The sequence below is a fragment of the Asterias rubens genome, chromosome 1 (genome assembly GCF_902459465.1).
Source record: "Asterias rubens chromosome 1, eAstRub1.3, whole genome shotgun sequence".
Taxonomy (NCBI): Eukaryota; Metazoa; Echinodermata; class Asteroidea; order Forcipulatida; family Asteriidae; genus Asterias; species Asterias rubens.
The window spans coordinates 3,206,204-3,225,230 of record NC_047062.1 but is presented as its reverse complement, the minus strand read 5'-3'; the positions used below and the strand labels follow the sequence as shown (position 1 = coordinate 3,225,230).

General features: G+C 38.6%; 1 protein-coding gene across 9 annotated transcripts in view; it reads left to right on the top strand.

Annotated features, from left to right (window-relative positions):
• The first annotated feature begins 770 nt into the window (after positions 1–770).
• Positions 771–19,027, top strand: part of LOC117301078 (MAP/microtubule affinity-regulating kinase 3-like) — a 40,471-nt gene continuing 22,214 nt past the window's right edge. For 3 of the 9 annotated variants that reach the window (XM_033785016.1, XM_033785001.1, XM_033784970.1), the window contains exons 1-9: positions 771–815; positions 2,623–2,759; positions 6,341–6,397; positions 10,668–10,904; positions 11,832–11,951; positions 14,610–14,822; positions 15,576–15,747; positions 16,155–16,196; positions 17,939–17,953. In XM_033785016.1, the coding sequence (XP_033640907.1) occupies positions 788–815; positions 2,623–2,759; positions 6,341–6,397; positions 10,668–10,904; positions 11,832–11,951; positions 14,610–14,822; positions 15,576–15,747; positions 16,155–16,196; positions 17,939–17,953 (1,021 nt within the window). In that variant the 5' untranslated portion in view covers positions 771–787. The remainder of the gene's footprint in view (positions 816–2,622; positions 2,760–6,340; positions 6,398–10,667; positions 10,905–11,831; positions 11,952–14,609; positions 14,823–15,575; positions 15,748–16,154; positions 16,197–17,938; positions 17,954–19,027) is intronic. The other 6 variants (XM_033784987.1, XM_033785009.1, XM_033784993.1 and 3 more) reach the window with 6 other exon arrangements.

The window sequence follows — 19,027 nt, the reverse complement described above, 5'->3', positions numbered from 1 at the left end:
TCTTAAAGGCAACCAGAAACTACTGATTGAATTATTGACTTGTTTACACGAGGAATAAGTATTGTCCATTTCTATTTGTTGTTGTCGCGATTGTGTTTTTTTTCCTCTTTTTTTCTTTCTTCTTGCACACGAGTCCTATGCACATGTAAGTGCCAAGGGTTGTCCATTTCCAATTCCAAATTTGTTCGCCCTGAGAAAAATCTTAAGAATTGTGATGAAATAGCCTGGAATGTATGTTAGAACATTCACCATGTGTACATGAAGTTGAGCCCTTGTACTCAATAAAATATTCCTACTTTTTTCCAAAGACCAAATATCATGCCTGCTTATAAAGCATACATGTAGAGTTGATGAACTTCTTTTCCTTCTCCAAGAAATGTAACAGAAAGTTACTCTGCAGTCAGGAGTCACTCGTAGGAGATTTCAGCTTGGATTATTTTTGCCTGGATCTGAAAGTAATCTTGTTGACTCAGGATATTTAATTGGTTTGTTGTTTCCTTTCTGCTTGGATGACGCTGTTTGCCCATTGTTTGTTTTATTATTATCAATTGAACTATCCATTTTTTTTTTTTTTTTTTAGCAAACAGGTTTATAGGGACACTAATTTTCTCCAGGGGCATTCAAGCGTTTGTGTACTAATGTACACTTGTCGCTTTTCAAAGTTCTTTGAAAAAATGACCAAAGTTAATATTTCAGTTCAAAGTTTATATTTTTAAAGTTCAAACGTTTAATTAAATCAATAATGTTTTTGTTTTCCCATGTACAGGTTTATAGAGAAGTAAGAATCATGAAGTTAGTAGATCATCCTAATATAGGTGAGTTAAATGTATTGCTAACTAAAGGCCAAGTCACACTGCAGCGATAACGAAAACAATACCGATCACAACGCAAAGAGAAAGCATTCTATTGGTTGGATTGCTCCACGCAGAATACGCCCTCATCGGGGGCGTGCATTTCTAACGTTCTCGTTTTCGATCTCGTTATCGAGGCCTGTGTGACTGGGCCTTAAGCCTGGACGACAAGTGCGACTAGTGTCGTAGTCCCGACTGTTGATTGCTGAGTCGAGTCGCCACTACCAATTTTCAACTACTCGGTTAATTATGGCGCCACGACTAAATTACAAAAATAGTTGCGACTTTCTGCTTGGTGAACCAATTGTGTCGCTCACGACTATTCATGACAACATCATTTACTTACGAAACACAATCAGTCTTCAGTGGCACAATCCTTTCTATAATTTTACTATATTACGCTTGCAGCAAACATGCTGCAATGCATCATGGGAATTAAAAATTAGTCGCGACTAGTGTAGAAGTTGCGACTATTTGAGGCGCGAATAGTCGGGTAGTAAATTTCACTAGTCGCCCAGGCCTTCTGTGTGTTTTGTGTTTTGGGCTATCTTAAGCATGATACGATGTTTTGACAATTTTAAACTTGCGCGTAATGCGAGTGTTATTTCAAGAGATCAAAATGTTTTTGCACTGACAAGACGAAATGTTCTTTCAGTCGAATGTGGTTACTGCAGAGAGAGTTACTGTGTACATACATGTGTGTTTCATTTCTAAATGTTTTTGTTGTTAAGTGTTGTTGATGTTTTGCTTTTACACATTCAGTGCTCTGGAATTTTTAGTTTGACAGTTTTAAAGGCACTTTATTAATTACTGCAGATATCATGTGCATAGAATGGTGTTATTAAATTCAACCAACCACTGATATGTGGATATTATTTTGGTACTATTCATATCATCTATTAAATTCATTTATGTGTGCGTTACATTGTATGATATATTCAAAATGTATTACTGAAGATATTTCAGTCCATGAAGCAACAATGTATTGACTGCATCATGTACACATCCCCCCTCCCCCACAAACCTTTCAGGCATGGAATGACATTCAGGAAGGGGAGGTCATGTTTCCTAAGAAAAGGGCACTTCCATTAAGAAGACAAATACAAAATTATATTAATAACCATCTACCGGAAATCTTGCGCAAATATGTCTTTTATGCTTTGTTAGAGTAACAATAGATTAATTTGCATAATCAATGATTTTGTATTCGTCATCCCCATGTGTCATTTCTTAGATATTGCATTTTGTATTGTATTTCTCTACCACATGATTTCTTCTTAGCTTAAGGCTTGCGATTCGATATTGTACATGTGGTGTTATAGGCGTGTTATTATTTGGCCTAGCGGTTTAGAGCACCAGATTCCAGCTCTGGTGTTTCTGCAGCAGAGTGTGGGTTTGAGTCCCAGTCGTGACACTTGGGTCCTTAAGCAAGACAGTTAACCAGGATTGATTCATAAAGTTGGGGAGGTAGTGCTTTCTGCTCTACCAGCCAGGCTTCCGATTGATGATACCCAAGCCTACATCTGTATGGACTGTGAAGGGGGTAACCCTGTTTCACACCCAGGAGTAGGTGGCAATGGCCCCTGGAAAAATAGCTGATTTGTAACCCACACCTTGAAGTGGCCTTCAGGCCTTGTGTGTCTGGCGACTTGCATAACAAACAATTGTTTTATTTAATTTAGCGCCATGAGCAGCACTTTGATGGATTTGTGTGCCTAATAAGTTTTCATTTCTATTAATATTATTATTTAATTATTTTTAATGTCCGCAGTTAAGCTGTTTGAAGTGATAGAGACAGAGAAGACACTGTACCTTGTCATGGAGTTTGCCAGTGGGGGAGAGGTATTCGACTATCTAGTAGCTCATGGCCGCATGAAGGAGAAAGAAGCAAGGGCCAAATTTAGACAGGTAAACAGGCTTGTATGCTTCGTTTTTGAAAGGGCAAGGTCACCAAGGCATTTTCTCTTTTGCAAAGGGCATCCTATGAGTAAACTTTTATCATAGCATTTCAAGGGCACCAAGGTAATTATTATCATGGGGGTATGGAGGCAATCGTCTTTAGTGGCTTCGTGAAGTGTCATGCGCGGGTAAGAACTGACGGGGTTGAAGGAGGCTCACCTGGATTTCAGCCACCTGGGAATGAGGTTTTACTTGATTGTGGGGCTTCACGGGGGCTAGTCTTGTGCCTTTCCCCCGAACCTTGGCTTGGGCTTTGACTCTTTTACACATTGCATGGTGTTTCAAACACTCATATTGAGTCTGCAGTTGGAGCCTAAGCTGAGGTTTGGAACAAACTCCCGATCTTTGGATGTGTTTCTCATGTAGGTTTAAGGTTTATTTCCATATCATTAGGGAGTACAATATATGGGAAAACTTCTTAATCAGAACTTAATAATAGTATGGGGAGGTAAGACAAGAAGCCTAAGCTCGTACAAGATCTGGCTTCTTTAAAAAGAACACTTATAAATACAAGACCCTTTGTCTTGTTATCTCCTGCAAAAGCAGATACTGGGTAATTTTATCATTTTCAGAAAGGGAGCCAGACTTTTCCCCCTGCCCACGTCCAGACTTGTTTTTCATACCACATAATTTAGCCTTTGAGGAGGGCTCTGCTAGGGTCGAAACGTGAGGCCATTAACCATTTCTACATTAATTTAAACTCAAGAAAAAACCAGAAACGTGGCTGCTGTCTGTAGACCTTCTGCAAATATGTTACTGGTCAACAAGGGTTGCAGTTTTGCAATTTAAAGCTATATGATTATGACATCGACGCTCCCCCCAAAAAAAGACTCATTCACAATGACCTTTTTCAGACATATGTCAGAGTGGGGCAATAGATGTTTCCTCACTCTTAGTTAACTTAATTGTGTCACAGTCGGAGGTAATTGGAACAGTTGCTGTCACAAATATAAGTCAAATATGCGCCGGTGTTCACACTGCCTGGGTCCTATTGCATGGCTCTGCTTACTGCCGAATTCTGCGCTTGCAATCACTATTCTTTGCTGACAGTGAAAGCGGAATTTCTGCGCTTGCTGTAACGTGGAGTGTACACGCGCACAAGCAAAACATTCCCTGCTATCCTGGTAACTACGCTTGACGTAAGCACAGATTTCCCTGTAAGCACCAATTCTTTGTCAGGGTTTGCCTGTGACTCTAGTGACTGGGCAGTAGGACCAGTTAGCCTGTCACTTCACTTGTCTGCCAGCGTTTCCCACTGGTCCATAGTGTAAGACTCTTGACCCTTGGTACATTAATCCTAGTTTTCCATACTGAGGCTGGAAGGGAAAAATTGTCTGGTACCTGTTTGTGATGTGATTCAGTGTACATGACTAATGCACACACAAAACAAGGATCATGACAAAAGATGGTACCAGTGTAAGACAGTGATGAGATAGTTTAGACTTTTATCTGAATTCAGACTTACTTTGTTAATCTAGATGCTGTTTTTTTCCTCAAAATAAAAACAAGTCATGCTCTTGGATCTTCAGCACTGAGAATACTGTTACCAAAAGCTCCTTGGAATCTCAAAAGGTGGAATTTCCATCATTTCAATGTTCCTCCGAATAATCTGAATCCTCGTTTCTTTTTTAGGGGTCGGCAATGGCTCTCGTCCCCTTTAAGAAGAATATTATCCGGTCGAGACTACGCACAAGAGATAGTTTGTTTATAAAAATTATATATATTTTTTTTAAAAGGGTATGGAGGTGTCGGTCAGTGACATTGAACAGCAATCCTGCACTGTGTGGGAGCCATGTACTGGTGTTTAGCCGTGCGTCAAATGCATGATTGATTTCATGCTTAGGATCTGTACATTATGTCGGAAACACTTGTACAGACATGGAGAAAAGGAATTTGCATGCTTACTTTAAAGCGTTTTTATTGCGAGCATTTCTAATGCCGGCTGCAGTCTGGGATGTTATTCATTCATTAATTAAACAGATGAATTTACGACGTGGTTTAGGCTGGGGGTGATTATCTTTTTAAATATTAACTCCGACGCTCACTTTGCATATACTACGGAGCTATTTTAGAATAAGAATAATTCATGTGGAAATAATATGGCAAAACAGGGAGCTGTTAATTTGCTGAAGATTTTGTTTTACTGATTTCAAACGCCATTCTCTTATTGCCCTGTTTTAAAAAAGTACATTTGGTTTTAGAAGTGGATCTGTTTTTTAGTTCAATTACAAATCTTGTTTTCAAGATTCTGTTTTTTAAAGGGGCACAGTGCCTAAGATTGGGTGCTTTGAGTTATGTGAGGCATTGCCATGAAATGAATATGGTTGGAAAGATGTTTCTTTATGTATGAACAGGTAGAATACATACATAAAACACACACCCTTGTCAATGGCAGTTACAGGGTACCTCATTGTTTTTTTTATTGTTCCCCTTTTTCTGAAAGTCCTCTTTGGGAAGACCAGAACAAAGAAAACGTTTTGGGATAGCATTGTTCCATCATGTTAAGTGCCCCCGTAAAGGCACATTGCTGTACAAGAATTCTGAACTTGCTAGAAAGTCACACCCATGCTCTGCATAAGCCTAGTGGAAGGATGGTCAATTGGGTTTTCCCTTTGCTCATCGTGCAGCACAATGTATTCCCAAAAAGGAAACTAAATCTGTCAAGATTACTGAGAGTGGTACCCCTCGGAGGAAGTTTGAAATGACCCAAGACTCTCTTTGGTGATGGATCCAGCTTCCATGTACGGGAAGGGGTTACCAGCTAGGCTAAGTACACTGTATTTTGTAAGCTTGCACCACGTTGGGATGGATATACAGTGTACAGGTGGGGTCTCTTCTCTCTGTGTGTTGATGTATTGCCACTTCCGTCTTCAGCAGCAGTCATGGTTCAAACATTGGCTGTAGCTAAATGGTAGAACCGTTTTGAAACTTTTGCTCTGGCTTAAGCTCTGGCTTAGGCTCTGACTTAGGCTCTGACTTAGGCTCTGACTTAGGCTCTGACTTAGGCTCTGGCTTAAGCAGGGTTCACACTTCCTGTGAATGCTTCTTGAGAATGCTTCATGCGAATCGAGCTTGACCTCACAGCTCTGTTGTTTTTTGCTGCAAATGTTTTTTGCAAGAGATGAGCACATCCCAACTCGTGCAAATTGTTTGTTGTGATTTTGTGACGTCAAATTCGCTTCGCAATCGCAGGAAGTATGAACCAGGCTCTTTTAATTAAACCAAATATATGCTTTCTGTACTTGGTTTCAAAAAGGCGGACAGATCCTAAGAAGTTAGAGCCAAAGCGTAAGCCAGGGTCACAGTCATAGCCATAGTCAAAAAGAATCTCATTGTGTAGAAAAGTTCAACGACATCTACACTTGATAAATAATGATAAAAATACTAAAGACATTTGTAAAGCGCGTAGTGGAAAAAGCCTCTAAGCGCATAAAAAAGAACAACAAAACACAATGAGTGAAAGGTACAATTACAATTAAGCAGATTACAAATAAGCAGCTTCTAATGTTCTTGTTTTTTTTTTTTTACAGATTGTTTCCGCAGTCCAGTACTGCCACCAGAAGAGGGTTGTCCATCGAGATTTAAAGGTCGGTATTCTAACCTCACATCTACAGTATACATGTCATGTGTACATATAGATGGTTCCACTTAACATCACATCTTTACGGGCAATAATTTGTTATCGCAGAAGTGTTTTTTTAATTTATAAAAACTGCTTGTGGCATGCAGGAGATTTTTTCAAATTCCTTGCGTGATTGGTCAGTGAACAACTTGGCTACGTAGAGAACTTAGAACGCTTCACGCGCTCCAAAGCCAAGACCTAAGTTGCACGTAAAGATGGCGTGTATCAGGAACTACATATATCTGTACTGTTATTATGAGGTAGTTTAAAGGCAAAGTATACCTTTGGTTTTTTGAACCGTTCGATTGTTTCAACCCATAATAAATGTAGATATACACAATAAAACTAACCTGGAAAATTTCGAAAGTAGGTCACGTTTTTGAGATATCGCCGATATCGCCGGAGCGGATATGTCCATGCAAAAAGAATAATACCCTAACAAAATCTGTCTCAGATTAAGTTTTTTGGGATAAAACCTGATATATCTTTTTTACATTACCACGTTACTTCAAAGTGATATTTTTCTCAAAATGATTTATACTATCGAAAAGCTGCTGTAGGCTTTTAAATTTTTACTGCCATTAATTTTAGGCGATTTGCCAGCGCGTTGTAAATATTATTATTATTATTTTAAGAGTGACTACCAAGTGATTACTTTCCCTTTAAGTCATTAAGGTGACACTAAGTATTACATTACTACTAGTGGTTCGCTTTGGCTCTATCTGCCTTTTAGCTCCTCTCTTCTCCCATGTCAAGGTTGTTCTGGTCGTAACAATGGCTTCCAGAGGAGTAAAGACATTGACATTTAAACCGTTAACGCTTTCCTTTGACATAGTACACACTGAGTCACGCTTAAAATGACAGGCAAATAAATTGAGGCAAGGATTCATTTATTGTCATCCCATTTTTCTGTTGTGTCAACTGTTGAGGCCTTGTGATCCAGCAGTTATTTGACAGGCATTGGCAGATGATGAGATATGTTTTTCAGCTGAATAATGCACATATATCACAACAATGACTTTTCGGAAGCCGATCGAATTTCGTTCCAAATGTATATTATAGAAGGAATTCATGTCTCTCGAAGCCGACCTGTTAAAAGAAAAGCCAATGCAATTTCAATTTGTTTTTCAAATCCAAATACTGACTTGATAAGACGCCGCTCGAGAACGGCAAAGTGTGTGGGTTCAAATCCAACCCGAGTAATATGCGTGTGGATTTGTTTTCACAGGCTTAAGGAAAGTATACACAGTGCTTAACACTGTATGGGGAAAACACAAAGAAATATTCTTTAAATGTGGCAATTTATGCTTAACAGGCTTTTGAAAATGTGAAATTTGATGAATGATGAATTATTCTTTCTGTCATTGAGAGGGTGATCAGTACTATTTGTCTTGAGTGGTTGATATATATACGGGACGATTATGGCATGAATAATGGTTTCAGCCGTGGTACATCTAATTTACTGTTTCAGTAATTGCGGATGTTACGCTCTCCAGCTTAGGCCAGATAAATTAAGATTGGTCACGTCTTGTACCATGTACCCTCAAATCTTGTATCATCTCACGTTATGTGAAAGCCGGCGAGTTTTGATAAATTATTTCTGAGATTCCTTGGTTGATAACAGCTGCCGAGCCACAGTTTCCACATTGAATGGCCGGCTAAGTACATGGGTAGGTGCGGTCCTATGCACTTGTAGGCCATGTACCTGGTTAGGCCATGTGGATAAAAGAACTTGTTTACCACTATTTGAACAACTAGAATACAGGGACAGATCTGTTTAGTTTGTCGCAACTCATTTTGAAACTGGTCGCCATCTCTAAGGATAATTTTGTTTCTGTTCTGAACAGTTTCAATGATTCCTCTCCTCCTGTTATACATTTATATCCAATTGTTTACGTCCCAAAAGGTTTTGGAAACAAATTGAGGTCGATTTAAAAAAAGTAAAAAATTTATATTTTATTTACTGTATATATTTGGTTTGCGGTAACACCATGTGTGTATCTACTTTCCAGGTAGAGTTTATTTTTTTAAGAGAACTGTCTTGCTATGTTCTATTACCGCGGAGTAGATTTGTCCAAATGTTCATGAGATTTCTCAGTTCTGAAAAGAACTGTCCTGCTTTTTAACTAATATCTGGGCGGAAGGTATAGCAAATTGGCTGGGACTATTTAACGTATTTGTCACCAGTGACCAAATTTACAATAGGCTCAAGTTGAAAGGGTTGATTGAAAAACTTAAAGGCAGTGGACACTATTAGTTAGTACTCAAAATAATTATTAGCATAAAACCTTACTTGGTGACGAGTAATGGGGAGAGGTTAATAGTAGAAAAACATTGTGAGAAACGGCTCCCTCTGAAGTAACGTAGTTTTTCAAGAAAGAAGTAATTTTCCACGAATTAGATTTTGAGACCTCAATTAGATTTTGAGGTCTCAAAATCAAGCATCTGAAAGCACACAACTTCGTGTGACAAGGGTGTTTTTTCTTTCATTATTATCTCGCAACTTTGACGACCAATTGAGTTCAAATTTTCACAGGTTTGTTTTTTGTGCATGTGTTGAGATACACCAAGTGAGAATTGACAATTACAAATAGTGTCCAGTGTCTTTAAATAATAATTCTTAAAAAAGGGTCAACCTTCTCGGTCTCAGGAAAGAGCCGATGCTTTTATATACTTTCCCTCTGGTACCGAAATAGCTTTGATTGAAATAATGACCCCAATCAAGATGAAGATAGCGTTCCACTCGCACAAAAAACAAACAAGTTAACAATAAAATAATTGGATACCTAAAACAATCATTCCGACTAACAAGCCTATATTTAGCTTGTCCATCTCGTTATAAAACATAAGTCATTATTAGCAGAAAATAAAGAAAAACAAGGGGGAAAAAAGCAGAAGAAATCTCATTGATCAGAGATGAAGAGTTAGCGTTGTGGAGGAGACAGTACAAAGTGGATTTCACAACAGGAAAGATGGCATTAGATAGGAATCTGAACCTAATCCCGGCAGTGAGAGGCATCGCGTATCCAGCAACATTGAATTAAACACGCTCTGCTTGATTGTCTTTGCAGCAGCGGCACAGTTTTTCCTGTCCTTCTTTTTTTTTATCTTCTTCTTGTGCAACCTTTCTATCTTCAAGTCTCAACTTTATTTATGGAGAGATTGAACTGTAAATCAATGAGCGGATGTTGCAACCAGGGTAGGCCTTGGTTGACACTTAAAGGGAGGGTATTTCACTCTTAAAATTTAAGAACTGACTCCGCGGCAGTGCAGTTAAAAACGATCCTATAAGCTAAAGTAGTAGTCTTAGCCAATTTTCTATACCTTCCGCCCAGGTAGTAGTTAAAAAGCAGGACAGTTCTTTTCATAACTGAGAAGTCCCTCGAACAATCCGATAAATCTACTCCACTGTAGTAGAATATAAAGCAAGACAGTTCTCTAAAGAACAAACTTTATCTGGCAAGTAGATACACACATGGTGTTACTGCAAACCAAATATATATATATGTTGGTACCTCACCATGCAATGCCTCAAATCCTACATCACTATTTAAATTAATTAATTAATGGTAATCAACGCATTTTGTTTGAAGCCTGCAGCTGATTTCAATAGTATAAAGCATTTTTTTGGAGAAACAATGTGGTTATGTAAAATGTATAAGTTTTATGCCTCAAAATTTGAAAGGGCATAACTGTTCAGATGTTCAGATTGTGTATTCCTTATGGGAGTTGTTATTTTGGGGGATATCTCAAAAACGCAACCCCTTGTGAAATGGAATTTTCTCATGTTAGTTTTATTATATACATTATATGAATTTTTTCGTAATTATCGACTAAAAAATCAGGCCCCAACCTAAAGGTTTTGAAAAACTACAAACACTTCTGCCGTTGAAGGCGCGCATCAAAGGACAATGCCACTAACGCCATTTGTGGGAGTTTGCTTCGTTATACCTCCACCCAGCAACAAAGCGGCTTTACAAATTTGAGCTTCCAACTATGACGTTTTGAGAGTGATTACGTAACGGGGCTTTTCGCAAATCTCGCAGAAAAGCGCTGGATAAGGGCATTCAAAAATTTTTTTTTTTTTTTTACACAATTGAAGTCTGTTTATAATCAGATGACTCTATTTCCTTATTCATTGAAAACATTTAAAGTGAAATTCAGCAAAGTTCACAACTTTACATTTTCATTCAAGCCGGTCTTTAAAAATTTTTTTTATCTCTTTGATTTCACAGGCTGAGAATTTACTCCTTGATAAAGACCTGAACATCAAGATAGCGGACTTTGGTTTCAGTAATGAATTCACACCAGGCAGTAAGCTAGACACATTCTGCGGCAGTCCACCTTATGCTGCCCCGGAACTCTTCCAGGGAAAGAAGTACGACGGTCCCGAAGTGGACGTCTGGAGTTTAGGCGTTATCCTCTACACACTCGTCAGCGGCTCGCTACCATTTGATGGTCAGAATTTAAAAGTAGGTTTGGGTTATTCTGCTCAAAGGTAGGGTCATATTGTAATAATGATGATGAATATAAATTGTGCGATTTTTATCCGAAAGCCTACTTTTTATAAAGATGGTAATGGTAACTGTTCGAAACGTCAAGACCAAACCAGCTCTTTTCAGAGCCAACACTCCCTCAAAAGAGATTTTACACATGGTTGTACCCGCAAGTCTACTATTTATATTGATAGTTACTCTTATTCTTCACACAATGCAAAGCTTCAAACACCATTTATGGTCATGATAGTAAGCATCCTGCAAATTATGTTCGTCTGAAATGCCCTCGTTGAATAGAAATCTATTAAAATAATGCTGACAAATTTGAATCTCCAAAGATCGCCTGTTGGTGGCTTTTGAAAATGTCCATGGTGTCTGTTTGAATCTTGTCCTCAACACATCTAGAGATTCAGTTGGTACCCACTGTTGCCTTGCTAAAGAAAGACAGATTCAACGTTCTTGAAAAAAAAAAAAAAACCAATCCAACAGTATTTTGCTGTTTTCTCAATAACTAGGCACTGTATTGAACTTTCACAGATGCCTTTATTGGATCTTTTCTGATATTTTTGCCTATCCGCATATTCACTAACAAAAAACAACTGATGACCCTATCTTTTAGATGGAGTATTGTACTTCATCTTTGTTTGTTTTACTGACTATAGTTTTTCTTTTATTGTTTTCTTCTTTAAGTAATAGCTGCTCACTTTCTATCTTCAAATGTTTTCTCAGTGATTGTCTATCAGTGCACATACATGTAGCTCTATGCGTGAGTTACATGTCACCTTCAGCCCCTACCCCCTTCTTACTCATGTCCTTCTGCCCGCATGTCCCGCTTTCCATCAAACCTTAAATCTTGACTACTCTCGACTGATCCCCTTGTACCATTGTCAATTCCTCCAATAGGAGCTTAGAGAAAGGGTTTTACGAGGCAAGTACCGCATCCCGTTCTACATGTCAACAGATTGTGAGAATCTGCTCAAGAGGTTTCTAATGCTCAACCCTACAAAAAGAGCTAACCTAGAGGTAAGAAACCCGTGACCTTTGCCCTTCTAGAGTAGATGTCTTACGAAAGCCATGACTTTTGCCTTTAAGAGTAGGTGTCTTACTAAACCCATGACCTTTGCCCTTCAAGAGTAGGTGTCTTACGAAACCCATGAACTTTGCCCTTCAGGAGTACCACTGGACCACCACACTTGCGTTGTAGCTTAATATCAGGGGCCAATTTCATAGGGCTGCTTAACGATAAGCAAACTTTTGTGCTAACAATAGCGCAAAATTTGCTTAAGTGAAATTGTATTTCACAGATTAGCAAGAAAATGAGGCGTGCAGCTCGCGCGTTCACCATTGAGTTACATTGTTACATCAATTGTTTCATACAGTAAGCACCAGAGGCTTGCATGTTTGTTTTGTGTGCTCAAGGTTAGCAGCGCTGTGAAATGGAAACCCAAGCAGTAAGCACAAAATTGCCATCAAGCAGCTCTATGAAATGTTGCTGTTTAAATCAGATATACTATTAGTGGTTACTGCAACAATTCATTCAATATTGTTTTTTCTTGCTTGTCTTTTATATCTGAGTTGCCTGGCTTGGCTGGTGGGTAATACGTATTCCTCCTATGGAGGGTGTGTCTTGTTAATGCTCGTTTTTGTCTCGAATCAAAAGGTCAGCCACTTTGAAAGTGACTTTTTGTCGCTATTGGCTTTCCCTGCCAGGGTTCTTGTCTTTTGTTTCGTCTGTAGTGTTTTGTGTTCCACCCCCACTGGAGGTGTTTCCTACACAATCCTTGTATCTGCCCGCGGCCAGGCCAGGTTTCTCAGTAATTTGCTTGTGTTTTTTGCATATTTTTTGCTGTTCTCTTTTTATAACCATTGTATTGCTTTTTCTTGTAAATCTTTGATGTGCAATTTTGTAATGCATGTTTGTGTTTTTTCATGTTTGCTGGCAAATAAAATGAAATGAAATGAAATGAAATAAAGTTTTTCACAAAGTTATGGTTCTTACCAGAACAACAAACGAAGAAGATGTCATCTGGAATGTTTTTCTGGTATGAAGATGGTACTGGCACCAACTCTTTGAACTGTGTGAATTTGACCGTAAAAGCAATCTTGCAGTTTTCAAGTGTATTTGGTCCCTGAAACCGAATTGTTTGAATGTGCAATTTCAAAAACACAAAGCTGTTGCCTGTCAAAGAATCAGGAATTCCATATTGTAATTTTCCATAAAAAATAAACAAAAAACCTTTAAAATTTATGATGATGATGATAATGATGTGAACAGCAATGTGTAAGTTTGATGAAACAAAAAACTTATTCCAGCATATCCATGAAGTTATAACAAAAAATAACCAATTTGAAAAGGGAAAGAAAAAAACAACATTTTCCCCATTGAGTTAAGTTTGGGGTTGTGGGGGTAGATAATACTGATTAGTTGCCCCTATTTAGTATCCAGCCATGTGCCAATGATGGCACTCTCGATAATATCCAATGATTCATGCCATGATTTTATGCAACATTGAAAGGAGGGTGGGTGTCTTTCCATGGATGTGATTCATTATCCATTACCAGGTACTTAGTCTAGTTCCCTGATCACACTTGACTTTTTGGCTTCCTAGAAACATGTGGGAGTTGGAAGAACCAGGCTTAAATTACTCAACTGGATGTGTGTGTTGCGATTGCACTATACAAATATTGACTGCTTCAAGTGCTATGGTTGAAACAGAGCTGCCATCCAGTACAGTTTTTTTTTGATGTTGTTTTCCTACCCAGTTTAGTAAAACATTGCTACATCAACAAGAAAATATATCACAGGATCGAGATTTAAGGGGAATCCAGTAAAGGCATAAAGAATGGTTGGAAATGAAGTTGGTTTGAACAAAACAAGTTGATGAAATTCTTCTTGAAGTTATTTGCAAATGTGACTGGCAAATACAAGCATTGGTCATTGTTAAAGGCAGTCGACACTATTGGTAATTACTCAAAACAATTATTATCATAAAACCTTTCTTGATTACGTAATGGGGAGAGGTTTATAGCATAAAACATTGTAAAAAACAGCTCCCTCTGAAGTGACGTACATGTAGTTTATGAGAAAGAAGTAAATGACTTTGATTTTGAGACCTCAGATTTAGAATTTGAGGTCTCGAAATCAAGCATCTGAAAGCACACAACTTCGTGTGACCATGGTGCGACAAGGGTGGTTTTTTCTTCTTTCAATAATATCTCGCAACTTGTACGACCGATTGAGCTCAAATTTTCACAGGTTTGTTATTTTATGCATATGTTCAGATACACCAACTGTGAAGACTGGTCTTTGACAGTTACCAATAGTGTCCAGTGTCTTTAATCAGCAATGAGACAGAAACAAAAACCTGAAGTTGTAATTTTAATTTCTAGGTAGTATGGAATTTGTGACTTTTTACTGTTATTCTCATTGGAAGAAAATACCCAAATACTAGTTTTACTGTAATTTGTTATATATTAACATTAGACAGTTTATTGTCAGGTATTCATTCATTCATTAATGGTTTATTATTTAAAAACAAATTTCCCATGGCGACCATGGGTCGAATTGCAAGGAAATATAGAGATAACACAAAATTTAAAAAGAAGAAAAAAATTCACTATTACAAAATTGAGACACAATTGGTTCTTTTCTATTCACCGATTGTGTTCCCTTTGTTCCAGACAATCATGAAAGACAAATGGATGAACGGAGGCTATGAGGACGACGAGCTCAAACCCTACCAAGAGCCAGAGCCCGACTTCAACGACGAGCGACGGATAGAGATCATGCTCAGCATGGGCTTCAAGCGGAAGGACATCGACGACTCCCTCAGGAATCACAAGTACGATGACCCGTACGCCACGTACCTTCTCCTGGGTCGCAGAGCACAAGATGTAAGCGTTGATATGTATCTGGGGACCGCCGTAGTGTTGACTTTATAAATAGACCTTACCTAAACCTGGGCCCAATTTTATTGAGGAGCTGCTTAAAGCCATTGGACCCTTTCGGTTCAGAAAAAAAAAAAAAGTTCACAGATTTAGAAATAACTTACAGGGTTTACAGAAGGCAATGGTGAAAGACTTCTCTTGAAATACTATTCCATGAAATGCTTTACTTTTTGAGAAAACAGCAAAACAATATAAATTCTCGTTGACGAGAATTACGGATTTATTTGAAACACATGTCATGACACGGCGAAACGCGCGGAAGCAAGGGTGGGTTTTTCCGTTGTTTTCTCCCGACTCCGATGACCGATTGAGCCTAAATTTTCACAGGTTTGTTATTTGATATAGAAGTTGTGGGACACAAAGTGTGGGCCTTGGACAACACTGTTTACCGAAAGGGTCCAATGGCTTTAAGTAGACAATTTTGCTTACAAATTTTGTAGCAAAAATTAGAAGGATACCAGTCAGAAATTGTACATGTGATACAGTGTTTATATTAAGGCTGGTAACCCTTTTCTGGTAAGCCTAATGTTTGTTGTTCTTAGCTACCTTTTGTGGTTAAGTAGCTCTATAAAATTGGACACTGTAGTTCAGTCTCCGTTTCAGTCACCATTTGTTCAAGTTATTGAGCTGACGTTAATAATATTCTGACTCAGTAATACTCAGTAAATAATGTAGGCGTTATTATCTCTTCCCTCACAGTCTGAAGAAGCAGACTCGACGTCGAGCAGCAGCCTCTCACTAACTCAGCGCAATGTCCCCGACATGACCTCCGCCATCACCCCTTCGCCATCTACCCATGGTAAGAAACAACAACGCGGCCTGCCCTCCAATCAGAAAGAGAGGCGATTTAGTCATGGCGGAGAAAATTACGGTCAGTTTTTTTGTTTTGGGAGCCCCTAAGAAAAAAACACACTTTCCTGTGGCTTCTCGCAACTTCATCTGGGCTCTCGGAAAACGATGGTTGAGGGTTTCTGTCGGTCTCTTGGATTGATCAGTGGCAAGGTTGACGTGGATTCCCCGTTTTTACTTCTTTTTTTCCCCTCTCCACCTGATTCCCATAACAGTCTTGGGTTTTCTATTTCTTTAATCCCCCCCCCCCCCCTTCGAAAATAGCAAAGTATACTTCAGTGAATAAACTTCTTTCCCTGACTACAGTTTTGGGATTGTTTTCCAGTCGTGGAAGCACATGGAAGTCTTTCAGTGAGATTGAAAAATGAGAAATCGAGAAACCACTGATTTTTTACTTTGGGAAACATTTTTTTCTAATATTTGTTACAGGGAAAACGACAACAGCGAAGATCACCTGCCCTGAGCAGGCTGGTAGGTCTATGCTTTTCATATCCTGCTGCAGTTTCTCGTAGCTTTTTAAAATTTATTCGTAGGTGATCTCATCTTCTTGATGAGTTGGTGGTGGTGTTAACTTTCCTAACGAAATTGCCATTAACCTATCCTACCCCTTTGACCTTAAGGAAGCCGCTCAAACGTGTACGGTGTGACTAATTTGTCAACATTGTTGCTCTCTGTTTCAGCCTGTATACAAGATCGTTCTAACTGTCTACAAATAAAATTTGTCTACAAATGACTAATTGTCAACATTGTTGCCCCCCCCCCTGTATGAGCCTGAATACAAAATTGTTATAACTGTCAAAACAAATGAAACCTGACCTCCCCCATTCCTCCGTAACCCTTTCCTTGGTTTTGCAAGAGTTTGATGGATTCAGCTAAACCTGGCCACCATCACAGGGTCAAGACAAAACTGTGGTATCTGAGCCTTGCTTGTGGGGACGAAATGTCATTTTTGCTAACATTACATCTAATATAGAAAAGTTTGTTTGCGTGTGTCCAAAATGCCTTCAGAAACGAAAGTAAAGCAAACATGTTCAGTTGGGGAGGCAGCTAACATCTTTGGAAAATTCAATTTGAATATCTGTAGACAGTTATTTTATTTATTTTTTGGGAAAGTTGGTGGTCACAAATTGACACAAATCGTTCCTGTGTCATTTTTTATCTGATTTTGCTGGGTCTGCTTTAATTTCAGATGTTTTATCGAAAGTGTATACAGGCTTGATAATAGGGAAAGAAAAAGTTTTTCACTTTTTGAATTTGAGGTGTAAGCCTCTTGGGTTTTGATCAAGTGCCATGTTATAAATTTAAAAAAAAATTATGAGAGATAAATTTGAAATGAAATACATTGAAGACAAGAGGAAGAGTAAAGAAATATGGAAAATAATAATTTAAAAGAAAGATACACAGAAATAGCATGAAGACACTCACAGATGTCAGCTCCGTTCATTGTCCTTAACACAAAGCGGATTGCGGCTTAAATTCTTTATACTTTTGTGAAAAGTTAGTTTTACTTGCTGTGCCTGAACAGCTATTTTTAACAAAGGTTTCCAAATGAAAGATTATTTTTTTTCTGAACAGAGAATTTACCCCTTTTCATCCTAGAGCAAATTTACTCTTAGTCCACCACCCACATATCATCATATGAAAACAAACACCTGATTCAATGATGTGTTGTATTCCGTGAGTTCGAAGAAATTCTCTCCTGTTAGTTCACAGTAGAAGAAACAATAGACTTGAAATCACCATCCTATTTCATGTTATCCCTGATGTCACCGTAGTGAGTCACAGATGTTAGCCCCCACCCCTCCCATCTCCAGCCACTGATCCAAACTTAGAGACAGACTGATCCCCCAACTTGAATGAGAGCCCCGTTCTAACCACACTCACTATTGTCTTCTCCTTCTCTACACCATTGTCAAGGAAACTATACACCCAGTTGCTTGAGACTCGACTAGATCTCCACCAATTGAAAACAAAAATTCTGAAGAAGAAAAAAAAGGCAGGAAAAACCGCCTTGTTTTAACATTTATGGATGACACACTAACATAGCTTCCCCATGCAACCCTGTTCAGTTTGAGTTGCTCTGAAACTTCCCTGCGGGTGTACTTGTTTCCATGACGATAACCTCTCTGACCCAATGACCTTTGGTACACCTTGTTTCACCTTAACTCGTTTCTGTCTTTTCCATGTTAAACTCGCTGTGTCAACAATTAAAGTCATCCGAAAACGAGGTAATTGTGGTTATCTTGTGTCTGATCACCCGTTGTTTCCTCAATACATATACCATGCCCTAGACCTCTGTAGTAGCTGCTTCTCTGATTTCTCTCATTTCTACACAGACATTTCTTTTTGACCATGTGCCCTTTGACCTTTTTGTTTACACAGAGATGAGAATTATTGATGCATTTGGAGTAGAATATATTTATCTTGGTTCCTGAAGTGGGGTTCCCGTGGAAGTTTTTGGGAAGTTCTCCTTAGGAGTATTGGGAATTTTCTTTTGGGAGGAATTGGGATGTTCTCCCTAAAAATATGTGGGAAGTTCTCCCTGGAAGTATTGGGAAATCTTTTCTAGAAGTATCGGGAAGTTCTTCCGGGAAGTATTGGGAAGTTCTTCCGGGAAGTATTGGGAAGTTCTTCCTGGAAGTATTGGGAAGTTCTTCCTGGAAGTATTGGGATGTTCTCCCTGGAAATGTTTGAGAAGTTCTCTTCTTTTCTCGAAGTATCGGGAAGTTCTTTCTGGAAGTATCGGGAAGTTCTCTCTGGAGAACTGGGAAGTTCTCCCTGGAGGCTTTGGGAAGTTCTCCTTCGAAGAGTTGGAAGCTCTCCCTGGAAAATATGAAGGGAGACATGGGGGGAAAATACAGATGGGAGGTCATTTTTTGTTTTTATGTTTTGTTTTGTTTGAAAACAAACGCTTTTTGTGAAAGTTTTAATTCACTTTTTGTTTTGAAATATTTGTAACTTTGTCATTCATCAGACAAGTTTTCAATGCCCCCTTCAAAAAAAAAAAGAAAAAGAACATAAATGCAGCCAAATGGTTTCAAGATTTTGTTACAATATTTCTCTGATCTCATCTCTACCTTACCTCAAACGCAAGACAAAATGATCATGTAGTGTGTAGAAAGTAAACAAAATCAGTGTTTTCTGCTGGTCAGAATACTGCAAGCAGCTAATCATGTAGCGTGTGAATTTCAAAAAAACATCAGCGTGCTTTTTTCCCCCTTTGTTCAAAATACTGCACTTACAGCTTGGCATTTGCAGTCGCTTATAGTCTTCATGATTTCTTCACAACTAGTTAAAAGTTT